Consider the following 22714-nt stretch of genomic DNA (forward strand, 5'->3'; position numbering starts at 1 on the left):
TTCAAAAGATAAATGGTTAACAACACGGTGTAAAGTCCCATTAGAACCCAGAGATAATTCCATTTACATTTGTGGGATTGTCGACATTCTGACGAAAAAAGCGTTTCTGAGTATCCTGTGGCACATCTCCCGCACATGATACCAGACCTAAAGCCACGGCACTTGTTGTAATCATTACCGTGATATTTATATATCGATTGAGGAAGACAATACTCCCATGGACAAGGCACGAATTTCAGTGACGAAAAGTTACTAGCGTTGGGGATTTTGTAACCCCAGAAATTGAGCTTTGCCAGAATGTTGTTGGGTCCATTGCAGTGAGCACCAAAAGGACACTCTTGACATCTGAATCCTTTACTGACTTTAAGTCCTCTAGAAAATCCACTTTGAAGACTGTACATTTTAGGGGGACACATTTTGCAAGAGAATATCTCAGTTGTTAAATTGATTCGACAAAAATGACTGTCTTCTCCTCCGTCGTAAATAAAATGAGAGAAATTGGAGAATTGGAGTTCGCTGCCAACTGCACATTGGATTGTCGAGCTGGAGTCCATCTCGAAGTAGCCTCCAGATGTAATTTGTAGAACAGATCCTGGCGTAAGCCTGTTGCCCATACCGGAATAAAAAGAGGTGTTGAGTACTTTTATCGGGCCTCCACTTTCTGAATAAAAAAATCTGCTGAAAGTAAACGCAATCCCACGGAATTTCTTGCTTAGTTTTGTTCGTTTGAACACGCAGCTGTTGAACTCAACTTTGGCACTTCCGTATCCAACATAAATCTGTCCTGTGTTTCTCTCGGAGAAGTTATTAATAAACTTGCATCTCTGAAATTTAACATAGCCATTAATGATTTGAACAGCTCCTGCAATGTGTCCAAGGTTGTTTTGAAACAACGTGTCCTCGAACAAGACGTGACTGGAGTATTTCCACGTGCGATGGGTATTATTTGTCACGCCATTGTCAACACATCCCCTGTTCTCTAATGCATCCGTATTGAAAAGCAGTAAGAGTGCTCCTTGACTAGTCGTATAAGTGGGAATGTGTTTGTGATGTACTCTCTTCCATTGGTCTATTTCAAGACCAAACCCGTCTCGAAACAAACAACGGCGAACAACAATGGTCTTTTTACCCTCGGAGGTAAACGTAAACGAATTGCTAGGCTTGCCTTTGAAGGTCACATCTTCTAATTCAATTGCAGTTTCAGAAAAATTTTTCCTCTCCAAGTGAGGAGTAATGAGACGAATTCCAAAAGTGGAGTTTTCATGTCTTTTTATTTCTTTACCGTCAAACAGCGTGTTGGTCATCCGAAAGAAGATATTTATGGTGTTGTTCAATAACCCATATATGTCGTGAATGTTTTTCTGGAATTTGCAGCCTTCGATAGTAACACTTAGATTAAAGTTGTTTTCATTCCGCCGGTCCCAGGAGATGATGCGCAAACCGTTCAGTGAAGAAGACACCGTTACGTTAACTAAAGTAAAATAAAAATTAGGAGTTATGCCTATAGCCGTTAGGTTATTTTTGACAAAAAGCGTATTAGAAATTGTAACGTTTCCAGAATGACCTTCACTTCCCACCACTCGAAAGATTGCAGACCACAACTTATCCGCTTGGTATGCGCTGTTATTGTGAAAACATGAATCGTGGACTCTGACAAAAACTGTTGCATTTGTCCTTCCGTCGATTTTTACACACATAACCTGATAATTATCCTTGCATTGCAAACGATCGAACGTTACTCTGGCTCTCAACACTCTTGAAAAGTAAAGACTACGAGACTTTCTCTGAGAGAAATCGAAGTTGTTCCGCTCAAGGACGACGTCATCGTACTTTTCTGACGTAATAGCTGTGGGGAGGTCGATCTTTAGAAAATGGCCGCCACTGTCAGCGGACCTTACCTTTTCAACAGCGATAGACGGATAAATCTTGCGGAAAAGATTACCTTCGTTTGAAAATTCGACAGCGCCCCTGAATAGAGTTTTAAAATGATCTAAAAACCCATTGTTCAGGAATTTAGTGTCCTTGATATCCAAAGAGAACTTCAGGTCTGTCCCAGAGCCTTCAAAAAATTGTATTTTCACACAAAGAGAGTTATTCTGAAACAGAGAACCACGAATGGTGAGATTTGCTGTTGAGGTATTGGTAGAGCGAACAGTGACAGCTTCTTTAGCGTTCTGATGAGTGCAGTTGATAAGTGTGATTTCAAAACAGTCTTTAAATCTCAGGGGTGTTTCAAGGAATGTTATTCCAGCTAATGAGACTCGTAGATCTCGGTTTGACCGATAAAAATGAAACCCCGTCAGGCATCGTATGCAGGCTCGGGTAAGGTCTAAACTAGTTATTGTTACATTCCTTCTTATCCAGATACCTCGCTGACCCCACGTTATTGGCTTTTTACAGTCGAATGGTCTCTGTTCTGCTCCGGTTCCATTCAGCATAATGATCCCGCCCGAGGCAACCCGTGAAGCTGCCACTGCTATTGTTCGACATGGTTTCCCTATGGCCCCGCAGTCATCAGCGTCATTTCCAAATACTGAAACGTGGACTATTCGTTGTCGCTTTGACAAAAGGCAATCTGCAAACACAGGTGGGTAAAATTTATCATACAAACTCTACAAACTCATCACGCCAAAAGTAAGCACTAAAAAAAAGACTTTTAAACGGTCTATTTATATCCATCCCCATAATGAGTTTTAATGGGTGAGAATAAAAAAAATTACACTAATTTCAATGTTTAATTATTCTTAATTATTATTTTGGTTGCCAGCTAGCTGTAGGGTGACCTGAGGGTATCCAAAACTTTTAGTTCTCGATCTCAATTGATCTGGTTACCTGACTGATTTACTGTTGCTAAGGCATGGGAAACTTATCATGAAAAGGTATATTCTTATAGAAGAATGAAGTATGTACTGTGCCTCCATGCAACAAACAAACTTTTATGTTTATCGAGAGACCCATGGCAAGGTAGTTGTAGAACAAGAAACAGAGTTATTAAAACTCTAGGATATAATGACTGACTTTTATGAGAGTTCTAACACGACAAAAAAATTAACATGATCTTTAGAATTTCAAGAGTGCCTCAGGGAAGGATGCTGAGTAAAATTTCTTTTCGATTTTCAGTTTCTACTGCGAGAAAGACAGCCTATGTAAAAATAGAGTTGCTGTAGTTGCTTCTGTGTTCGGTTCGCTGACTAATTCGCACTGCATGCCTTACGGCTAACTCCAAAACGCAAAAAGATGTTGTCGCAATGACTCAATTTCTTTAAAATCCTAATATTACCGCTAGTGACAGTGGAAACAAGGGTATCTCCAAATGCCTGTGTATGAGCGAAAATCGCTGTCTTTAGTTTTCTTGCTTACTAAACATGTGTAGCTCTCTAGTTTCAATTTACTGAGTACTCCTGGTTCCGCGAAAACATGAAAATTCACCGAGCTCTCTGGATTCGACCATAACTGTACATTACCGCTCGTCTAAGACTGAATGAATGAGTTGATTTTTTAAGCACTAAAAGTCTGTGTGACGAAATCTCCGTTTTCTATACAAGCTCAAACCTTCTGCAGTCAGCGTATACCAACCACCGAAACTGAAATTAAGTGTAATTTAACCGTACGCAACATATATTGAACTTCTTTTAAATTCGTGTAATAAACTCTGAGGATGTCAACAAAAAGGTTCCGAGATCACTCTTAGACAATGTTCCCGTTTTATCTTTTAATTGCAACGATTTGACAAGCTGATGGTTTCATTAACTGTGCTAAATGTGTAAAGGCTGATAGTTTCGAAAGAAACTGTTTGGGGCTGCGTCGGTGGGAGTAACGAAATAATTTGGATATATCAACAAAGTTGAAATGGTAAATTTGCCACCGTAACGATTACAAAAGCTGACGTTTCGAGAGTTAGCCCTTCGTCGGAGCGAAGGGCTAACGCTCGAAACGTCAGCTTTTGTAATCGTTACGGTGGCCAATATACTAATTGTGAATTTTAGAAATCCAAGGAAGATGGATAAAAACAAGGTAAGGCACTTGTAGTAAATTTATTTAATTAACATAACGTTCGATCCACGGAGTCGTCAGGTAAAGGATCCGCTTCAATAAAAAACCTTACCACATATCACAAAATATTACATCGAAATTTCAGATGGAATTTTCGTTGCAACCACGTCGCTCTTCCGCATCGCATACTTAAACCGTCATAATATTTCTGTCTTTGATCATTTTTAGGTTAAATGAGAGCAAATAAAAACTTACCTGTTACAGCAAAAAAGAAGATCACGATTAAGACAAGACGGTGTGATACCGGCCATGGCCAAAGGCCCGCCATCGAGAAAGCCCTGCTTAAGTAGTACTAAGAAGGAAAGCCTTTCACTACATCGGATGCAATGTCAAAGTATTTAAAAACGATTAGAAAATGAAATAGCGAGGAACCTTCATTCAAGGGACACCCATCAGACAGGGAAAAGTGACCCTGAATAAAGGCCTTTTTAGAGAAGTTGAAAATTACAAAAGCAGATGCAGAAGTTAAGGGTTCACCTGTGGCATGAGACTCGTGTAAATCCTTGTAAACGTTCTCGACAGAATGACATTATCACGTGCACGAAACAATTATCCTACCATAATATAATTAGATTCACAAGTAAGATGTAATCATCCCAACACCACCTTATGCTGCCACCTTATTGGTCGGTATGGCAAACATAAACTTTTAGCGCTTAACTTTGTGGCGCCAGTTCGTTGACAGCGGTCATTTTTGTGATCAGCGGTCATGTAGGAAGTTAAACTGTTTTTATAACGTAAGTCAGAGAAAGGTAACCTTCTTCACATAATTTCAATCATCCTCCGTTGTTCTGTCTTCGCTCTACAGAATTCTGCTTAATTTTTACCAGATTTATGCCATTAGTTTTCCATCACAAACCTTGATCTTCGCTATGGCCCCGTAGCGGAATCTTTAACTATTTCACTTTTCCTACGCACATGCATGACTCTTGGGAACAAATTAAAGGTGAGGTGATAAAAGGTGATAAAAAAAGTTTTCCGCGTCCGCAAACCACGCTGATCCACCGATTTGGTAAGAGCTCATTATCGTACTCAAAGTCCTGATTATTTTTCTTTGGGATGGGTTTACCTTCTTCTATGAGCTCGTGCTATATAAACACCTTTGAATTCCATACTCAGCAGATTCCTACCACACCTTACATTAATTATTATTTCAACATTAGGCCACGTGACTTTGTTAAATCTTGAACAGGAAAACTATAAAATTCGTGCTGAGCGATACGGCTGCTGAAGTCATTGTCGGCAAGAAAATACTATGGCTTTAGTTTCGGTCCCACTTTATTGATTTTCCTACCCATATACACACTCACAGACAGATCCAAAAAAGAAAACACTGTAGACCTTAAGCAAACCACAATGGCGACAGATCGAGGACGTGACAAAGCTTAAGATCTTATGGGCTCACACATGTTATACTGATGTTCAGGAATGACGCCGCACGGGACGGCAAACACATCCAGCCTTTCGCAAGATTCTAACCAAAAATGTAAATTCATTTTTTAATCAACTTCTTCCTCGGCATTCCCGTCCTTATTCCTTTTAAAAGATCCCTATCAACCGGAGCTAAGTAGCATTGAGCCATTTAGATGTTCGTGTGGGGTATTCAGTCAAATATACACAAATTGAGTATCATTTTTGTTGTGATTTAGTACGCATCCCGAAATAATTAAGAATTTAGAACGGTGGGCAACAAGTTGCTTAAACTTTTAAAACTTTAATAAGCATATATTGTCTTTAAATTTCACCATTACCTACAGTTTTTTTATCACGGGTTCGAAAACTTGCAAAAGTGCTGTAAAGTTTTATTTCAGGAGGCATTTAAGATTAGTTTGCCTAAAAAATTATGTCCTGCCCAAACGCATAAATTAATCGACAAGAAGTGTTCACCGTGAGAAAATGTTCCAAAGAGTATTTTTAAATAAGGTCACTTCCTCAATCTTACTTTTACAGTTTACCTAGTCTGTTTTTCAAAAACATGTTTCTCGTGAGCCGGACTTTCTTTTCTTTAGAGCATTTGAGCTCGCCGACTATTAGTAGCTTCACATTACAGAGATGGTTGTCGAAAATATTCGCATTCTACAATTTGGCTTCATCGACAGGAAGTGAGGGAGTGGAATCATTTTTTGGATAACCATTTCTTCCTCTTAACCTGCGATCACTCATGGACAACCACGAGGGCCCTAAAAGTGACGTTCTTGCCTGTCAAACGATCTGTCAGTTATTATTACATCAAATGTGCAGAAAAACCTTACCTAAAGTTAATTGCTGCCGATTCCGTTTGTTGTCGAAACAAATTAGTTGTCGAATGACTCAAGTTGCCGAGTGCGAATATTTGAATAAAGAACTCATTACCTAATAAATTATGTCAATGATCGTCTCCCTCATCAAGGCTATGATAATCTTCTTGAATGTTACCTCTCCAGTCGCCCAGAAGTGGTCCTCTTACAAGAACTTTATTAGGGCCAGAGGGAATGAATTGGGCGACTTTTTTGACGAGTGTAACAGCCATACGTACAATCAGCGACAGAATTGCGAAGACAGCAAGTAGAATCAAAAGAGCTGGGACAAAAGCCAACGAAACAATTTGAAACCATTGCATGTACTCGATATAGAGCTTGTTTTCTCCCACAGCAGCGATCCCGGAGGACAAAAGGGTGGCCTTTGTGAGATTTATGATCGCCATGATGGATAAGACAACCAAGGACACGGATTCCACTCTGTTGGCTGTGATATGTTGGAAAGGTTTTTTCACAAAATGATGTATCGCCATAAGCTCGCAACTTACAGCCAATAATAGAGCACGTAACATGGCGTTTGGAATAAAAGAGTGTACCGAAAGGAGGATGAGGCGTCGACCAATTAAAACGCTCTCCCAGTAGAGTGTCCCTCTATCTCCATCTTGATCATTAGGACGACGAAATGGCCCTTGCAAAACTTTTTTCACTTCCTCTGCTCCATCGTTTGGCCTCGTTGCAGAATTCTCTCCTCTCTTCTTACAAACGTGCACGAATAACCAGTAAACAAGGAATGGCAAAGGCACGACACAGGCGGTCAAAAACATTGTTGCAGAAATGGACGATTTATGAAGCTTTTTAGAGCCGTAGTAAAGAACGGCGATGAAGGGCACCACGAAGACGACGCCGTAGCCAAGGAGAACATATTGCCATGGTCGCCAGCAAACGGTGTTTCCGTCGATGAACAACCGTTGCTCAGATCTTACAGGAACACAATGCATTAAGTTCAGCGAGGTTTCGGCGAGCCTGTCGTAGCCTAGCAACAAAATCTCCAAGATAACTGCCATGTAATGATGTACTGATGGAGCATTCTTTTTTCGCACCATGTTGACCACGAAATGGACGCAGTAAATGAAGACAACATTCCCCATTGTGATAAAAACATCTAACGAAAGAAAGAGCTGTTTCGTCACTGCAGTCAATCCCACAAAAGGACAGCCAATACCTTTGTAAATAGAGTTAACCTGAAAGTTGTACGCAGATACGACAATGTTCACGAATGGGATTCGGAGTTCGCGTAGCTTTTCCGCGAGTGATTCATCCACGAACAAGTCAGCAACTTGGTAGTAATAGAAAACAATTTTTAAGTAGCCATTGTCTGTTTCTTCATCGTCCACTTGACCTCTTTCCTCCCTAGGCTCGAGCTCGTTGTGCTCTCTGTTCTTCAAAAACCAGAAGATCTGCCGAAAACTTAGGTATCGCAAGAGTGGCGGCTTCTTCACCAGATATGCTGCCATTCCAGCGGTGAACAGAATGACCACCAACCACAAAAGATAGTCACTGCATTGATTCATTTTACGACAGCTCGTGCTAAATAGCGACTCGGTATATCCCGGAGCACATTTGCCACAGAGATACCCAGTCCTGTTTCCACGACAACTGTTATAGTCTATGGATTTTCTACTAGGAGATTGGCAGTAGTTGTTAGGACATGGAATAAACTTCAATGATGGTGAAGGATGGGAATTTCTCATTTCGTATCCCCAGAAGTTTGGTTTGGCTGCGATGTTAATGTCATTTCGCATGCAAGTTGCTCCTAACGGACAAGGGTGACACTCAAACGAAGTATTCACAGTAAAACCGTTTGCCTTTCCAGTTTCAAGACTGTAGTAGCCGGAGGAACACAGTTTGCAGGCGTACCTAAAAGCTGTAACGTTCACCCTGCAGAAGCTTCTCCTCTTCTCTGTATAAGCGAAGTGAGACGCATTTTCAAGTATCAGCATACTTCCCTTGCTGCACTGTACTGTCGTGTTGTAGTCCATGTCCACGTAGCCTCCGCTAAAGATTTCAAGCACATAGTGAGACTTCCTTTCCGGGATGGTCGAGATCATTGTAGTGTTTCGAAAGACAATAGGTCCTTCACTTTCGGAATAAAAGAATGCAGCATTATGTACGTTTTTGCCGTCGATGACTTTATCGTTCTGTCTACTCGAGAAAGTACAATCATTGAATTCCACTCTGCCTGTTCCATAGGCAGAATACACCTGCCCTCTTTTCCAAATTGCCAGATTATTTTGAAAAGAACAGTTTTTGAATGTGGTGTTTCCATTGCTGATGTACACGGCGCCTGCGAAAAATCCAGCATTCTCTTGGAATAACGTGTCTTCAATGGTCACGTGACTTTCGTATCTCCACAGAGGGTGGGTGTTGTTAATATCGTCCCGTTGCACGCAACCTAGTTTCCAGGGTTCATCAGGAATTGAGAGGATCGAGACAGCTCCCGTTGATGTCTCATAGATGTACGTGTGTTCGCCAAAGTTCAAGTGTTGTCTACTGAGAGCGGTGCAGTATCGAAAAACTGTTCGACGTATGGTTGTCGTTTTCTTTCCTTTAAAATATAGCACAAAGATACTGGATGGTCGAGAGTGGAAAGTTACTCTGTCTAGTTCAATATCGGCGCTGCAACTCATGTTCTTCTTGATAGGCGGAACAAAGAGGCCGATCGCGTAGCCTTTTCTGTCTCGGCGATTTGGCCGACCTGTAAAGATCGAGTCATTAACTTTTAACCAAATTGATCGCGGATTGCTAACATTTAATGATAAGTCATAAACGTTGCGCTTGAATGAGCAACTGGTTATGAGAATGCTGACAAGGAATCGACCTGTCTCCTGGCTCAACCATCTTTTGGACAACTGCAATCCGTACATACAGGAGGCTACCGTCACGTTTTCAAGCCTGATCCTGCATTTAGGAGTGATATCTAGAGCGCCTTCGCTGTTGTTAGTCATGGAGGTATCTTTGACCGTGACAATTCCTCTCTGTCTTCCAAATATCTGGACCCCAACGAATGCACTTTGATTTGATTTGCCACCGATAAATGAAGATCGAACAATCGTTACGTTCGTGTTACCTCCCGTTGTTCCGATGTAGACTGCACTCTCTGCATTTGGTCGTGTGTTGGTCCAATTGAACTCGTCGAAAATGACCAGTCCGCTATGGAGTGTGAGGCAAAAGCTGCCAAATCGATATTTCAATTTATGACTGACGCAGTTTATCGCATTAACTTTTTTAAGTGATGCATAGAGAGCGTATTTTAATGGCTTCGATTGTGGCTTGTGCGTTTTTCCAACCAGAATAGCAGAGCCGTCCGTGGTAGCAACACACTCTGTAAAGTTAACATTGGTAAAACTTAGCCTCATGTTTTGAAGTGTCGCATTGTGAACAATGTTGAGGTAGACAGCTCCACCGGCGTTCGCTTCGTTTCTTTCAAATACGGTATTTGTCACAACTAAAGATGCATGTTTTGTTGACTCAAGGAAGATAGCACCACCATTGCCCTTGCTAGCATTTTGCCCGACAAAAGCGGAATGATCGATGGAAACTTTGGCCTCATCTGTATAAATCTTTATACATCTTAGAGCTTGATCATTCTTGTTGTTAGCACAATGCATGTCTGTGAATGTTACGTCGACTTTCCTTGTTCGAGATATATACATGCTATCCTTAAAGCGTCTACTCTTCGAACTGAATGGCGTTTGCAAGTTGTTGTCCACCAGTTCAATGTGGCTGTATGTCTCCTTGGTCACCGCTGCTTTAAGTTCTAAAACCACAAAGGGGACCCAGTTTCCAACGCAGCTGATTTTGTAGCATGAAATTTGAACAGGTCCTGACTGCTTTGTACTTTTTGTTGCACGCTCCATTATAGAAATTAAGCCCTTTGCTGAATGTTGTCCATCAATGCCATTTGATATAAATTTTGTTTGACTGATACTCGCAATGAGATGGCTGGTACCGTGCAACAAGATTTCCACGCAGTGATAATTGTTTCTAAATAATGAAGGACCCTGGATATCAAAACTGACGCTTGGTGCCTTTAGCGCGCGAACACTCACTGCGGTTTTAGATTCTTGATGTGAACAGTTCATAAGATGAATATTACTACAGTCTTGAAACTCGATAGGAGTTCCCTTGAATACAATTCCCGATAAAGTCACCATCATTTGAAATTTCGAACGATTTTCCGTTGGGTCACCTTCAAAGTGAATTCCTCCCACGCATGACACATATGGAGTCGACTGAAAACCTTTCATTGTTACACTCTTCTTGATATAAAGACCCTGATAATGATCACGTGCCATCCGATTGGTACAGTTAAAGGGTGTTTGAATGGTTCCAGTCCCATTCAGATGTATACATCCGCCAGGGGCTATGAGATCCAGTGCTTGCGATATTGACTGACAAGGTTCATCGACAGGGCCGCAGTTTTCTGTGTCTCTTCCGGAAAGCGAGACAAAAATATCTCTGGGTCCTTGGTCTTCGGTACCTGAAAGTGTAACTACTGTTTAGTACCCAAGGCTAGAAGACTTTAACTATTATGAGGGATGCTGTTCCCGTTATGCGATGGCAAACGACAAAGTTATACACTCCCAGTCACTTCGTCACGCAGTCGGTTCACTTTAAGCCATTTCGTGGTAAAAGTGGCGAAAACCAAGTTTATCTTTAGGTCTCATGATTGGATAAGGAAGATGGCAAACTTCGGGCTCGGCCCGTCGAATGAACTAAAGGTGTAAACACCTAACCTAAACTCGTAAAAAATGCTCAGTTTCTTTATTAAATTTGGTCGAATGATTCATTTCATTTTCGACCACAAAAACATATTCTTGATTAAAATCGATTTAATAATTAATTCATTTTGAATGAGATTTTCACCAGTGCTTACAATATACTGTCGGTTCGTACGCCTAACATTCGTATCGAAGCACTATGTTGGATTGTCGGTCGTGGGTCCAATTAATGCAACAGGCCTAAGTTTCAACTCCTGAGGAATAACCGAATATTTCCTAGCAATATTGAATGATTTTGACAGAGAAAGAACTTGAGTTGAAAGAGCCGGAAAAGCGGGATTTCCAAATCAAAAGGTTCGCGGCTACTTGATTAAATTATTAAGTGAAATGTCTTATTTTTAAGATTTAAAGAAGATTTGAATCTTTCCATTTCCTTTTAAGCGATGACGTATAAAACAAGGTTTGATGCATGAATACCGATTTTGTATGTATTTGTACAATTTAAGAATTCACTACAAATTTAATACCGTTCTCAACCAAAATGCAACTAAAACAGAATTCCAAGTCAACAGTGGAAACATTTTCCGACTGGTTAAAGCCTTTTATTATTCCACGATTGCGCCATGTTACCATATGTATTATAGGGCAAACGGACCGGTGCAGTATGCAGTACAGTATGCCGTGCTCTTACTCTGTAGATCAAGGCAAACATATATGCACGTTGAGCGGATCACAACAAAATGGCCGCACTGAACGATTCCGACTTTGTTTTCTTTTCCCGGCCTTTTTTTTTTTTTTTTTTTTTTGCAAGGTTCGTATTTTATAAGAAAACCGACCTTTTGCTCATTACTTCTAGAGGGTATGGAAAAACATCAAGCAACTCGTTTAATATTCGCGCGTATTATATGTTAAACCATCGATAAGGTGTATTTATTTATTGCCAAAAACTTGGATAACTGATCGACAACCACAGTTGTGGAGTCACAGAGTGTTTTTTGTCCTGTCTCCTGAAAATTTTTGTTTCTCATGGGTCTTTCGGCCAATATCTGATCGAGGACTTTTTCTATTGCGTCTTAAAGGAATTTTTCAGTCGCTGTGAACTTTTCAAGGATAAATGACTCGTTGCAAAAAACTGTTCGTCGACACCAGACAACAATAGAATGATTTTAAGCTTGTCATGATACATCTTAATTCCAAATGCACTTGATTTCTCAACGAAATAACACAAATATAACACCTTGAACGCTTCTTTTAACACGCGATTGACGAGTGATTTCAAAACTTCGAAATAGATGAATTTAAATGCAATACATATAAAACATTCTTCCAAGCCCCAGAAACCAGTTTAACAAAGCTTAGACACGGCTCAGTGCAAAAGATAAAAATATTTTGAGAAGTTTCCCTCCTCTTAACCGTTTTCTTAGGATTTAGGAAGCTTCAACTAACCTGCTTTGACGCTAGGAAGGACCAGAAGTTGAAGAAAACAAGATAAGAGTGGAATAAACGCCATGGACGAAGCCGACAGAGTTAGCTACACATCATTCAAGATCCACAATGCCGTCCTTCGCTGAATTGAAAAATTTTCTTGTGGCGCCGTCTTTTATGAATTGTCCTCTGGAAAACGAAATTATCCTTCTGCTACCCGCCTCACTCGTGCTGGAAAACGAAATAAATCTGGCTAGATTTAAACTACTGGTACCTGGCAATTTGTAGAAGACTGATTTTTTCGCTATTTGGTATCAGCGAAATTCGACAAAGCCCTCGCAACTTGAAAACTTCCCGAATTTTTATTGTGTAAAGCTGACGTAAAATTTCAGCCTCGATTTATTTTGAAATCAATTTTCCAAGAAACTGAAAAATAGGGGTCCTTGTGACGTAGAATATGATTAAAATTAGCTCTAACAGTTTTTCTGAGAAATATCTTCTCTTTCTGGGAATCCCCTCTCTTTCCAAGAAATCTAAATATTAATTGTGAGAAATAGCAAAGGCCCTAAAAGGCAAGGCAATCAATCAGAGCAAAAAAAATTTACCAAATATAGTTCTATTCTGTTAAAATTCGTTGACTCGATGACGAGCAACAATTTATTTAATTTCTTTTTTAACAAAAGCAAACCATTCTTAGAGTAATTTACAAATAATAATATAACAAGCCAGTCTTATCATATGGAAAGTTCCGTTGCTATTGACAACTGTCAGGGAAGCTCAGTCAAAATAATTGCGTGAGAGGAAGTTATTATATGGCTGTGTCTCACACGGACTGGGAACTACCGAATTCACGAATTTGATTGGCTGAAATCAATATTGAAAGCGGTCTAGATTTTCCCATCTAGACCGGTCTAGAAAAAAAAGGTACAAAGAATATAAAAAATTGGCATATAATACACAGCCATATAATAAACATCTTATTAACCGAGCTAGGTCGGTCTGTATGGGAGAATCTTGACCTCGGTCGCTGATACAGACCTCACTGCGTTCGGCCTGTTCTGGCGACCTCGGTCAAGATTCTCCCAGACAGACCTCCCGCTCGTTTAATAAGAACTAATTAACAATCGGGCGGGTGGGAGGTTAAAACTGCGGACTCGGCTGGACGTGAAAGTTTATTATTTGCTCTCTCAGCCGTCAAGAAAACTTCGCTTCCAACCGAAATCCCTGATCTGTTCTCGCCTGAATAGCTTCCACTCTAGATGGGTCTCCGAGAATTAATAAAGCCACGCAATTTTGGGGAAATTTAACTCTGAACGAAATGGTTGTAGTAGAAGAAAGGGCTTAATTGAGGGTAAGCGGCTTTGACAATCGACGCTTAATTCGTTTGTCCTACTTTGCCGACGTTTGACGGTTAAATTTTCAGGGCTTTTGACAGTCACCAGGAAGATATTCTTCAATATTAAGGGTTTTTTAAATTTTTTTTGAAATATCTATAAATTGTATTTAGACCTGTCGATTTTTCTCCGACAAAGCGAAAGTAAGGCGTTCTTAAAAATGTCCAACAAAAATTGATTTTTGGTTTTAAAAACACCAAGTTTCTGTCGATATCATTTGCAGAAATTCGCAGACCTGTTTCTTCAAGTTCTGAGCATTGCACGGTATGCTTAAGGTGCGAACGAAATTAGAGCCGCAGGGGGGTTTTACCGAAAGTGAACACAGAATAGGCTCTTTGCAGGACTTAATCACGTGCTTGGATACCACGTAGAAACGCATTGCTGGTGAGCAAGCAAACAAGCGTCCCGCTCAACTCAAGCGAAACGAACTCTCACTTTTTGGCTGAAAACATCCCAAACTTTTTTGTTTAAGGACGCAAAACAAAGTTTATCGTGACTTTTGTTTGATCGTGCTTGAACTCCGCCTGATTTACCTTTGCTGTTGGAGAAAAAGCTCGGCGGAAGCCTTAATATTTAACAATTATTCCACGAGCGCGCGTTGGATATGAGATGATAGATAGCCAACGAGGCGCGTAGCGCTGAGTCGGCTATTCTTGGGTTTCACCTACGTGACTAATTTGCTTGACAACGGTTGTTATCTGCCATATTGGTGTCGCAGAATTGTAAGGAATATACGTGTGGTTATGGTTCATTGTATAGTTTTCGGCTGTTCTAGTAATAGTGGCAAAGAAAAAGGCATAGGGTATTATCGTATACCAACAGTTGTTACTAGAGAGGGGGAACTGGCAGAAGAATTAAGCAGAGAACGGCGGGAACTTTGGATTTTAGCGATAAGCGCGATAACCTGAAGTGGAAGAACGTCATTGAAAGAGAGAGAGTCTGTGGTCGTCACTTCATTTCTGGACGACCAGCACAAAGTTGGGATAAGCAAAACATCGACTGGGTGCCCACGTTACATTTAGGTAAAAGAGAGTACAAAACAGTTGACCACAAGGCTGTAGAGGCGAGCGTTTTGCGAACAAAGGAGCGGGCGGAGAAGCGAAAACAACAACTACAGTTACAAGAACTCGAAAGGGAAATCGCCGCGAAGTGAAGGCAAATAAATGAATCTGGGCTTGAAATTAACGCCTCTTACTCTATCGTAATTCACTTCATTGACAAAGGTTGGTAGAAGCCCCGTGCACTTTACCTGGGTACATGCGAGTTTACCATTGATTCGCGTCCACGCTTCGATATAAAACAACACACTCGCTATGTGTGAACATGTTTCCGCGAATCCAGCCTTACATTCCATATAACGGGCACACAAAATAGTCCCCTCTTCTTCGGTAATTAGCCAAATTGGTATCAGTGGATGGTTCATTCTTTGCGAGTGTCTAACCTTCGCAATAACTACTACTTTTCCTGAGACATGCAGACCTTTTACCGACGTTACGAAGCCAGTAACCAGTTGATTATAAGCTTCTAAACTCTTGTAGGCTTTGAATTGCTGCTTAGTATAATAGCTTGCTTCCAGAACTAGGTAGCTTACTAAATCTGTAGCTTCAACTGATGGAATTACCTCTGCGCTAAACTGCTCACTTGGGATAGTTTGCGGGTCAACGCCAACTACAGATATCTTCTTCAAATATCGAATTTTGACGTGTTTTTCTAAATCTTTTGCGTATTCTGATAGCACTGGAATATTCTTTGAAAGATTTGCGATGATTTCATCAGAATTCTCGCTGAATATGTCCATAATACTGTGACGAAAGACTACTTGCACTACATAGCTATGGTATAAACTTAGCATATATTTGTCACCTTTGCGGCACCAATATGGCCGACGGTTAATTTGCATAATGGTGTGACGTCACGTGAAACCCAAGAATAATCATCTCATATCCAAAAAGCGCGAGTGGAATAATTTTTTTTATTAAAAAACGCCCCCAAGATATTAGACAAGTCTTCTCGACTTTATTTTGTAAGAAGAAACCGGATGTTTCAATGTACAGATATTAGATTATGGTATATTGACTCATATACCATAATGGCTAAGCCAATAAAAAGTCTTGAATGCCATTATCCAATGATCTAGTTTTTATGGCCGCTTCTTTAAGACAGAGTGACGGTGAGTTTCTTTGTTTACAGTCGTATTTCAATCCTATAAACGTAACATCTTTCGATACAGAAAATGATTATCAGTGTTAGGAATTATATTTGCATGAATCCAGAAGATTATGATCTACATTTCCGATTTTGCGTGTCGAATTATTTTAAGATCGTTGAACACAACTAGTGTTATTTACATTCTCGCTCGCTATATCAGTATTGGATATTACTGACTCATAAAAATAAATTGTTCGTTTTTATCTTGTGTTATCAATACGAAACGAAGTTTTACGCCAGGTGCCTTTATTCTAGAAGGTTTACATTGAATTGGAGGTGATATTTCTATATACCACAGTGACTATTTCTTTCCTCTTGCTGTTTCTGCCGGAAGCGAGTCAGTTCGATCGAAGTTGTTTCGATCGAAGGTCGTTTCGATCGAAACCAAAGGTCAGTTCGATCGAAGTCAAGAGTCAGTTTGATCGAAGAGTAAATGATAGTAGTATATGTAGTAGTGATTCAAGGAAAAGAAGCGATGTCTTGCGAGCTAATAAAGAATAAAATTTGAAGAACCATGATGCGAACCAGGAGCAAATATTTGCCATCATTTTTCCAAATGTACGTGGAACATAAAGAATGGTCGCGTCTGTTTTCTGAAAAAGCAAATTAAAAGCGAACCCTGAGGAATAAAGCGTGATAACTGTATCAGGAAATATTTTAAACAGATTTGATAAATAGTAAGTTCAATACACTTAAGCAATAGTTACAGTCCTCGATCGAACTGACTCTTGTCTTCGATCGAATCGACTTTATCGATCGAAACGACCTTCGATCGAAACGGCCTTCGATCGAAACAACCTTCGATCAAACTGACTTGCATTCTTTCTGCCGACTTGTCAGCATTTCCTGACCTCGCATTTTCTGAGATTGAAGCGTATGCCCAGAAAGAATCTGGCTGCAGGCACCCAACCAAACGCTTTAAGGTTTTCGCTGACCCTGGATATTTACACGATGTGCGTCGAATTTTTACGATCCAGTTTGCTATGAGTTGTTCGTCTTTCTTAGGAAAACGATGAAAAGACAACGAGCTGTTGTAACGGGAGTCATTGCTACATTCTGGAGCACAACAATGCAACGCAGAACCTCGTTTTTTCTTGTTGGCAGGTTCTAAAATAGAACAAAATGTTGTCCTCAGTTGTAAATCCGCAATTGTTTGGCGAAAAGATTATGATTACGAAATATCAAGGTGAGAATTTGGCCACTCAGTTGCGGCAAAAATGAAAGCGAGCGAGAATGTGACCACTAGTTGTGTTCAACGAACTTAAAAGAATTCAACACGCAAACTCGGAAATAAAGATCATAATGTTCTGGATTCAAGCAAATGTATTTCCTAACACTGAAAACCTTTTCCTGTATTGAACGACATTACGTTTATAAGATTGAAATACGACTGTTAACGAAGAAACTCACCGTTACTCGTTCCTGGAGAATCGGCCATATCTTGTCTTATATTTGGGCTTTCGCCTGGCTTTTACTCCCAGAGCAAAGGTAAATCAGGCGCGAAATTCACACTCGATGAAACTAAAGTCACAGTAAATCTCGTTTTTCATACTTAAACAACAAACGTTTGGGATGTTTTCGACCAAAAAGTCAAAGTTCGTTTCGCTTGAGTTGATCGCCACGATGAGCGGGACGCTGGTTTGCTTGCTCACCAGCAATGCGTTGCTATGTGGTATCCAAGCACGTGTTAAGTCCTGCAAAGAGCCTAGCTTCGCACTTCCTTGCTAAAAAATGATAATACATAACTATAAAAAATAAAACGGCTACGGAAATACATAAGTTATTAACTTATAAGTTGACAATTCATACAAACTGTAAGCTGTAACTTTCCCAAATAAATACCTTTGATTGATTCAGTAACATATTGCAAGACGTCAAATTTTTAGAACACATCTCACCGTTTCACTCGCTCTCTCCGTCTCCGCAAACAGTTTTAGTAGCTCCAACTCAAGTTATTGCTGGTTTGTGAGATCGTAATTCAATCAGTTTTCCCTTTCAGTAATTTTACCTGCCGGTACAGCTTGAGCTCAATCTGAAACAAGACCAAATTCAATAACAAAGTCGTTGATACCGAGGAAAGAAATTAGTACGTCAGCGTTTTAATTTCGGTCGTAATTTTCGGCTTTAATTTCGCCGAGAGCAATTCGTTTCTTGAATCGCTCAGAGGTTTTTCTTCCGCTTTTACAGTATAAAAGCGGAAAACAGCTTTCAAGGTCTTTCAACAGAGACGCTTGACGGGGTCGTATGGCGCGGGGAATGGCCTGACGTAACGTGCACCGGCAGAAATAAGTTGTCAACGTAGTAAGATGAATGAAAAAACGATTTTGTTTTATAGTGAATGTACCAGATTTACCGTTTGCCTCACCTAGAGTGATACATTGCTGACTATGTACATAAATCACTAATAAATAAACGTTGAATTACTTTACCTGCGGTGCATAGTCGTCCTTTTGCCTCAAGAATGTTTTTTTTGAGCGCTTTTGAATAATACTGATTTTGTCGTTAATGTAATGCATTAAAGAAAGACTAGGGTGGAAACCTTGTTTTTAAAGGGTTCAAGCGCCCCAGCAATTTTCCCCCCGAAAATCGCATTGCTCCGCTTTCAAACTTTGCAGCATTAAGGTCAAAAGATGCACGATTCTCCTCGTACCTTCCAATCCAAAATTCATCCAAACGGACCGGAGCTAGCCCTCGAAGAAAATCAAAATCCTAAAGTATTTTAGCGTCTGGGATGCGTTGCAAGATTCTCATATGCCAGCCAGAAACCGTCACGTTGATTGCCCTTTTCTGATTGGACGACGTTAAACGATGAACAATTCAAAATATCTAACGAGGGTGGGGAACCATTGGCGTTTAGTGACCCTTCAACTGTTTACCCACCAGACTGGGGTCGTGCGGCTTGACGCTCACCGGAAGCAACTTACATTTTCGTCCATTGTTCGCGTCCGCCAGTGAATGAACAGGGAAACAGATTGTTTAGAATTCAAATATTCCAATCCCGGCTGATCGGTTAAAAGACTTTGAATGCACAGACCGAAAATGTTTTCCACGTTTAAAGCGAACGACGAGGGAAACATTAACAAAAAAAGGAAAACAGAAACAATTTGGTAAAATTCACGGCAAAACTACGTTGGGCAGGCGATAGCGTTGTCGAGGGAGAAGTCCAAGTCGATGATATCGAGGGTTCTTCTAATGGATAGTAATCCTCTCAGGCATAGCAAAGCTGAACGAATGAGCGAAAATGACACCTTGGCTCTAATCCATGACATGGTGCTTGCATAGCTCTCTCCCTTTTTATTTTATACTAACTCAGCTAAACGTTTATGGTATATTTTACATTCTGTGCCCATTCCACCTGTTGTACTAAATGTTAAAGGCGTAAAAGTTCCTTGTTCGACCTCCATGACCCTGTTGGCATACTGACGTTTCTTCTCACTCTCATGCTGCCTGTAGACTTGCTCGGGAGTCTTTTCACGGTAGGATTCTGCATTTGGGTGGCATACGCGAACATCAAAGAATGAAGATCTTTGTCGCTCCCAGAAACCTCGGGCGTGTATGTCGAGACGGGTGTCGGGTGCTCTGTTCGCACCCCTATTCAAGGTCTCCCCAGTTATCTGCTGAAGAATCGGCTCCGCCTCGATATCAGTAGATACTATGCGTAGCAGGTCAGCTTCTAGATCTCGAAGTTTGTTGTGACGTTGAATCACAAAACCACCCCTCCTGCAGATCATCGCATGGTCAACTTCAAAGGAATTTCCGCATGCGCAGGTCTTCGGTAGATCGGAGATATCCCAGCCATATCTAATCTTGATGGTGTCTCTAAATTCTCACCAATTCTCACTTGCTTAGATTGTAACCCAGATCTTTCATGGGTATAACAGTTAGCCAGCTCGAAGCGTCCTTTTCCGATGCTAGCTCCACCGCTCTCATAGATCTTTAACTTATTATAATAATAATAATAATAATAATAATAATAATAATAATAATAAATAATAATCTTTATTCACTATAATCACTAAAAGTATTTACAAAAATTATGATGAAATGCTTAAAAATCGAAAACAAATGCGTCAAAATGTCCAGTAAAAATCCCAGAAAAAGCTCATGGATACACACTTCTTATAATAATTGTAATGATGATCACAATTAAGGTATAAATATTACAAAACAAGTTTAAAAATTCTCTAACTGAGAGAAAAGTTTTGAATCTCTTCGGTATTAACTTAATAATAATAATAGATTTTTCCTTAAAAATATTTCACAAAAAGCAGTTCTCTAAAAAAAAAATTAAAAGTTCAGTAAACTAAGCTACATACTAAAAAATTGACTACTTAAATTCTGGCTTGCGCACTTTCCGATGTAATGTCAGTGTCAGATATATTGGCTACTCTTCTCTTTCTCCTGGTTCCTCTGAGACACAGGAAAGCTGAACGTAGAATGGCAAAGGATATCTTCGCCCTTATCCAAGATATGGTTGTAGCGTAGTCATCTTCTTTCTTTAAAGCAAGTAACTCTGCGAGGCGGCTATGGAATCTCTTGCATTCATCGGCCATTCCACATGTACTTGTAAAAACTATTATAATAATAATAATAATAATAATAATAATAATAATAATAAAAATACTTGATACACAGACATGCCAACAGATTATTTAGTTTGCGGAATAAGAAATGGGCATTCATTCATCCATTCTTTCTTTTTTTCTTTAACTATGATTCTATGATTCCATTACTTTTGCATTTAATCTATCTTTCGTTCATTCATTTCATTATTACTGCATCCATTTATTTTAAAACAAGTTCGTTCATTGATTCTTTTGTGCGTAATTAACGCGATGCATTCCCACTCTGAAATTTTGTGTGCTACCAGATGGTCCTTTTGTCTTTGAAAATATAGAATAATGATTTCTTGCTATATCTATTACTAAGTTGAAGTCTTTATAGTGACCCGTTGAAATAGTGTACTTTCTGAATTTTTGACACAGGCAAAATAAAGATCAACTTTAAAGGCCTCTAATTTTAAAAAGGTCTGTTATATATATTTACAAATCCTAACATGGGAAAGAGTACCAAATAACCCCATACATTAATTATGCATTCCAATTCTTTGTCTTTCACAACAAAACTTTAAAAACAAAGTCTACTAGTCTGAATGCATAATTTATGTATGGGGTTATATGGTACTCTTGCCCTAACATGTAATATTTTAGAGCTTTATCCTTGCAGTTTAATTCCACCAATTTTCTTTCTTGGCCCGCCATAAGCGACGCGTCTGTCCACGTTGAAAAGAGTTGGGATTATTATGACTAAAAATGCAGTACGAAACTTCTGAATGGCTGTCACGCATGACGGGTCATCGCAAACCTTCCAGCTTGGCCAAAAAAGTATCATGTGCTCTCTTCGAAACAAAATTAATGTAAGAAATGCCTTGAAGTATTGCTAAGATCACTAAGGTACATTGTAAGGAGATCTAGGCCCGCCAAACAAAATTTTACTCACCTCATCGATCTGACCGACTGAACGTTATCCGGTCAACAGTATATTAGTTGCCGATGATATGACAGTTACTCATGATGATAAATCACACGTAAATTCGATGCAAATTCAGAACTGTTTACTCTTTCTCTAACAAAGCGAGGTGAAGCGTACTTTCAAGACATCTAACAATAATTAATTACTATTTTCAAAACGGCTTAATTTCTGATAATATAGATGTAAACACACCAACGCAGACTTTTGCTGATCTGGTTAGAATCCTCAGAGCGCGAGCTAAATTATAACCGTGGGGCAAACAACAGAAACGAAATCAAAAGTGAAAACAAAAGCTAGCCGCGCATTTCCTTGCTTAAAATAAGAACAAATAAGTTTGAGATATAAAACGGCTATGGGAATACATCATTACCAAAGGTGTTACTTTATAATGTTACAGCTTAGACTGTGAGCTAGTGGTAACTCCATAAATGAGTACAAATGGCTCAACAAAATACTGCCAAGACGACAATACTTCAGAACACGACTTACCGTTTCACTCGCTCCCTCCGTCTCCGCCAATAGTTGTGGTAGCTCCAACTCAAGTCATTGCCGGGTTGTTGGACTATAATTCAATCAGTTTTCCCTTTCAGCAATTTTACCTGCCGGTACAGCTCAAGCTCAAACTGAAACAAGACCAAATTCAATAACCAAGTCATTGATACCGAGGAAAGAAATCGATACGTCAGCGTTTTAATTTCGGTTGTAATTTTCGGTTTTAATTTCGCCGAGAGCAATTCGTTTCTTGAATCGCCCAACAGGTTTTTCTTCCCCTTTTACAGTATAAAGGCTGACGACAGCTTTCAAGGTCTTTCAACAGAGACGCTCGACGGGATCGTATGGCGGGAATGGCCTAGCGTAACGTGGACCGGCTGAAATAAGTTGTCAACGTAGAAAGTTGATTGAATATTAATAAGATTACGAGCAGTCCCTCCTATTTTGATGACTCAAAAAAATAGCCAAAAAAAAAAAAAAAGAAAGAAACCATGTCAGCACATGCACCGAGCGGTACTCCCTTAGTTCTGCGCGGAGCTCCAACATCATTATTTTTCTCGTGCATTATTCTTGACATACGCGACAGACTTCG

The 22714-nt window shown here is 39.9% G+C and overlaps 2 protein-coding genes and 1 long non-coding RNA gene across 4 annotated transcripts in view; 1 reads left to right on the plus strand and 2 right to left on the minus strand.

Annotated features, from left to right (window-relative positions):
• The window catches only part of LOC111323167 (uncharacterized), a 7977-nt gene extending 3523 nt beyond the window's left edge, over nt 1-4454 (minus strand). Inside the window, exons 1-2 of the mRNA XM_022926464.2 lie at nt 4249-4454; nt 1-2575 (exon numbers count right to left, since the gene is read on the minus strand). The exon at nt 1-2575 is cut by the window's left edge and continues 3523 nt beyond it. Of these exons, the coding sequence (XP_022782199.2) occupies nt 1-2575; nt 4249-4321 (2648 nt within the window). The 5' untranslated portion in view covers nt 4322-4454. The remainder of the gene's footprint in view (nt 2576-4248) is intronic.
• An 859-nt stretch (nt 4455-5313) lies between these two features.
• LOC111323175 (uncharacterized) lies at nt 5314-22532 on the minus strand. 2 transcript variants are annotated; one of them, XM_088763240.1, is made up of 5 exons: nt 22408-22532; nt 22120-22253; nt 17997-18130; nt 12518-12727; nt 5314-10830 (listed from the first exon to the last, which is right to left on the minus strand). In XM_088763240.1, the coding sequence occupies exons 4-5, from the start codon at nt 12579-12581 to the stop codon at nt 6419-6421; spliced, it is 4476 nt and encodes a 1491-aa protein (XP_088619366.1). In that variant the 5' UTR covers nt 12582-12727; nt 17997-18130; nt 22120-22253; nt 22408-22532; the 3' UTR covers nt 5314-6418. The 2 variants fall into 2 exon arrangements, with proteins under 2 accessions (XP_088619366.1, XP_022782212.2); XM_022926477.2 differs by having other exon boundaries at nt 12518-12685; nt 22120-22527.
• On the plus strand, nt 11239-12629 carry LOC148727939 (uncharacterized). Its single transcript, XR_016002482.1, has 2 exons — nt 11239-11425; nt 12496-12629. It is a non-coding gene; the product is annotated as an uncharacterized LOC148727939 (long non-coding RNA).
• Nucleotides 22533-22714: the final 182 nt, after the last annotated feature.

This window comes from Stylophora pistillata, chromosome 6 (assembly GCF_964205215.1).
Source record: "Stylophora pistillata chromosome 6, jaStyPist1.2, whole genome shotgun sequence".
In the NCBI taxonomy this organism is placed as follows: Eukaryota; Metazoa; Cnidaria; class Anthozoa; order Scleractinia; family Pocilloporidae; genus Stylophora; species Stylophora pistillata.

Coding starts and splice junctions, on each gene's coding strand:
- LOC111323175 (XM_088763240.1), bottom strand. CDS start 12,581: ATGGCGTTTATTCCACTCTTATCTTGTTTTCTTCAACTTCTGGTCCTT. Junction 10,831..12,517: donor CCTTCCTAGCGTCAAAGCAG/GTTAGTTGAAGC, acceptor TTACACTTTCAG/GTACCGAAGACCAAGGACCC.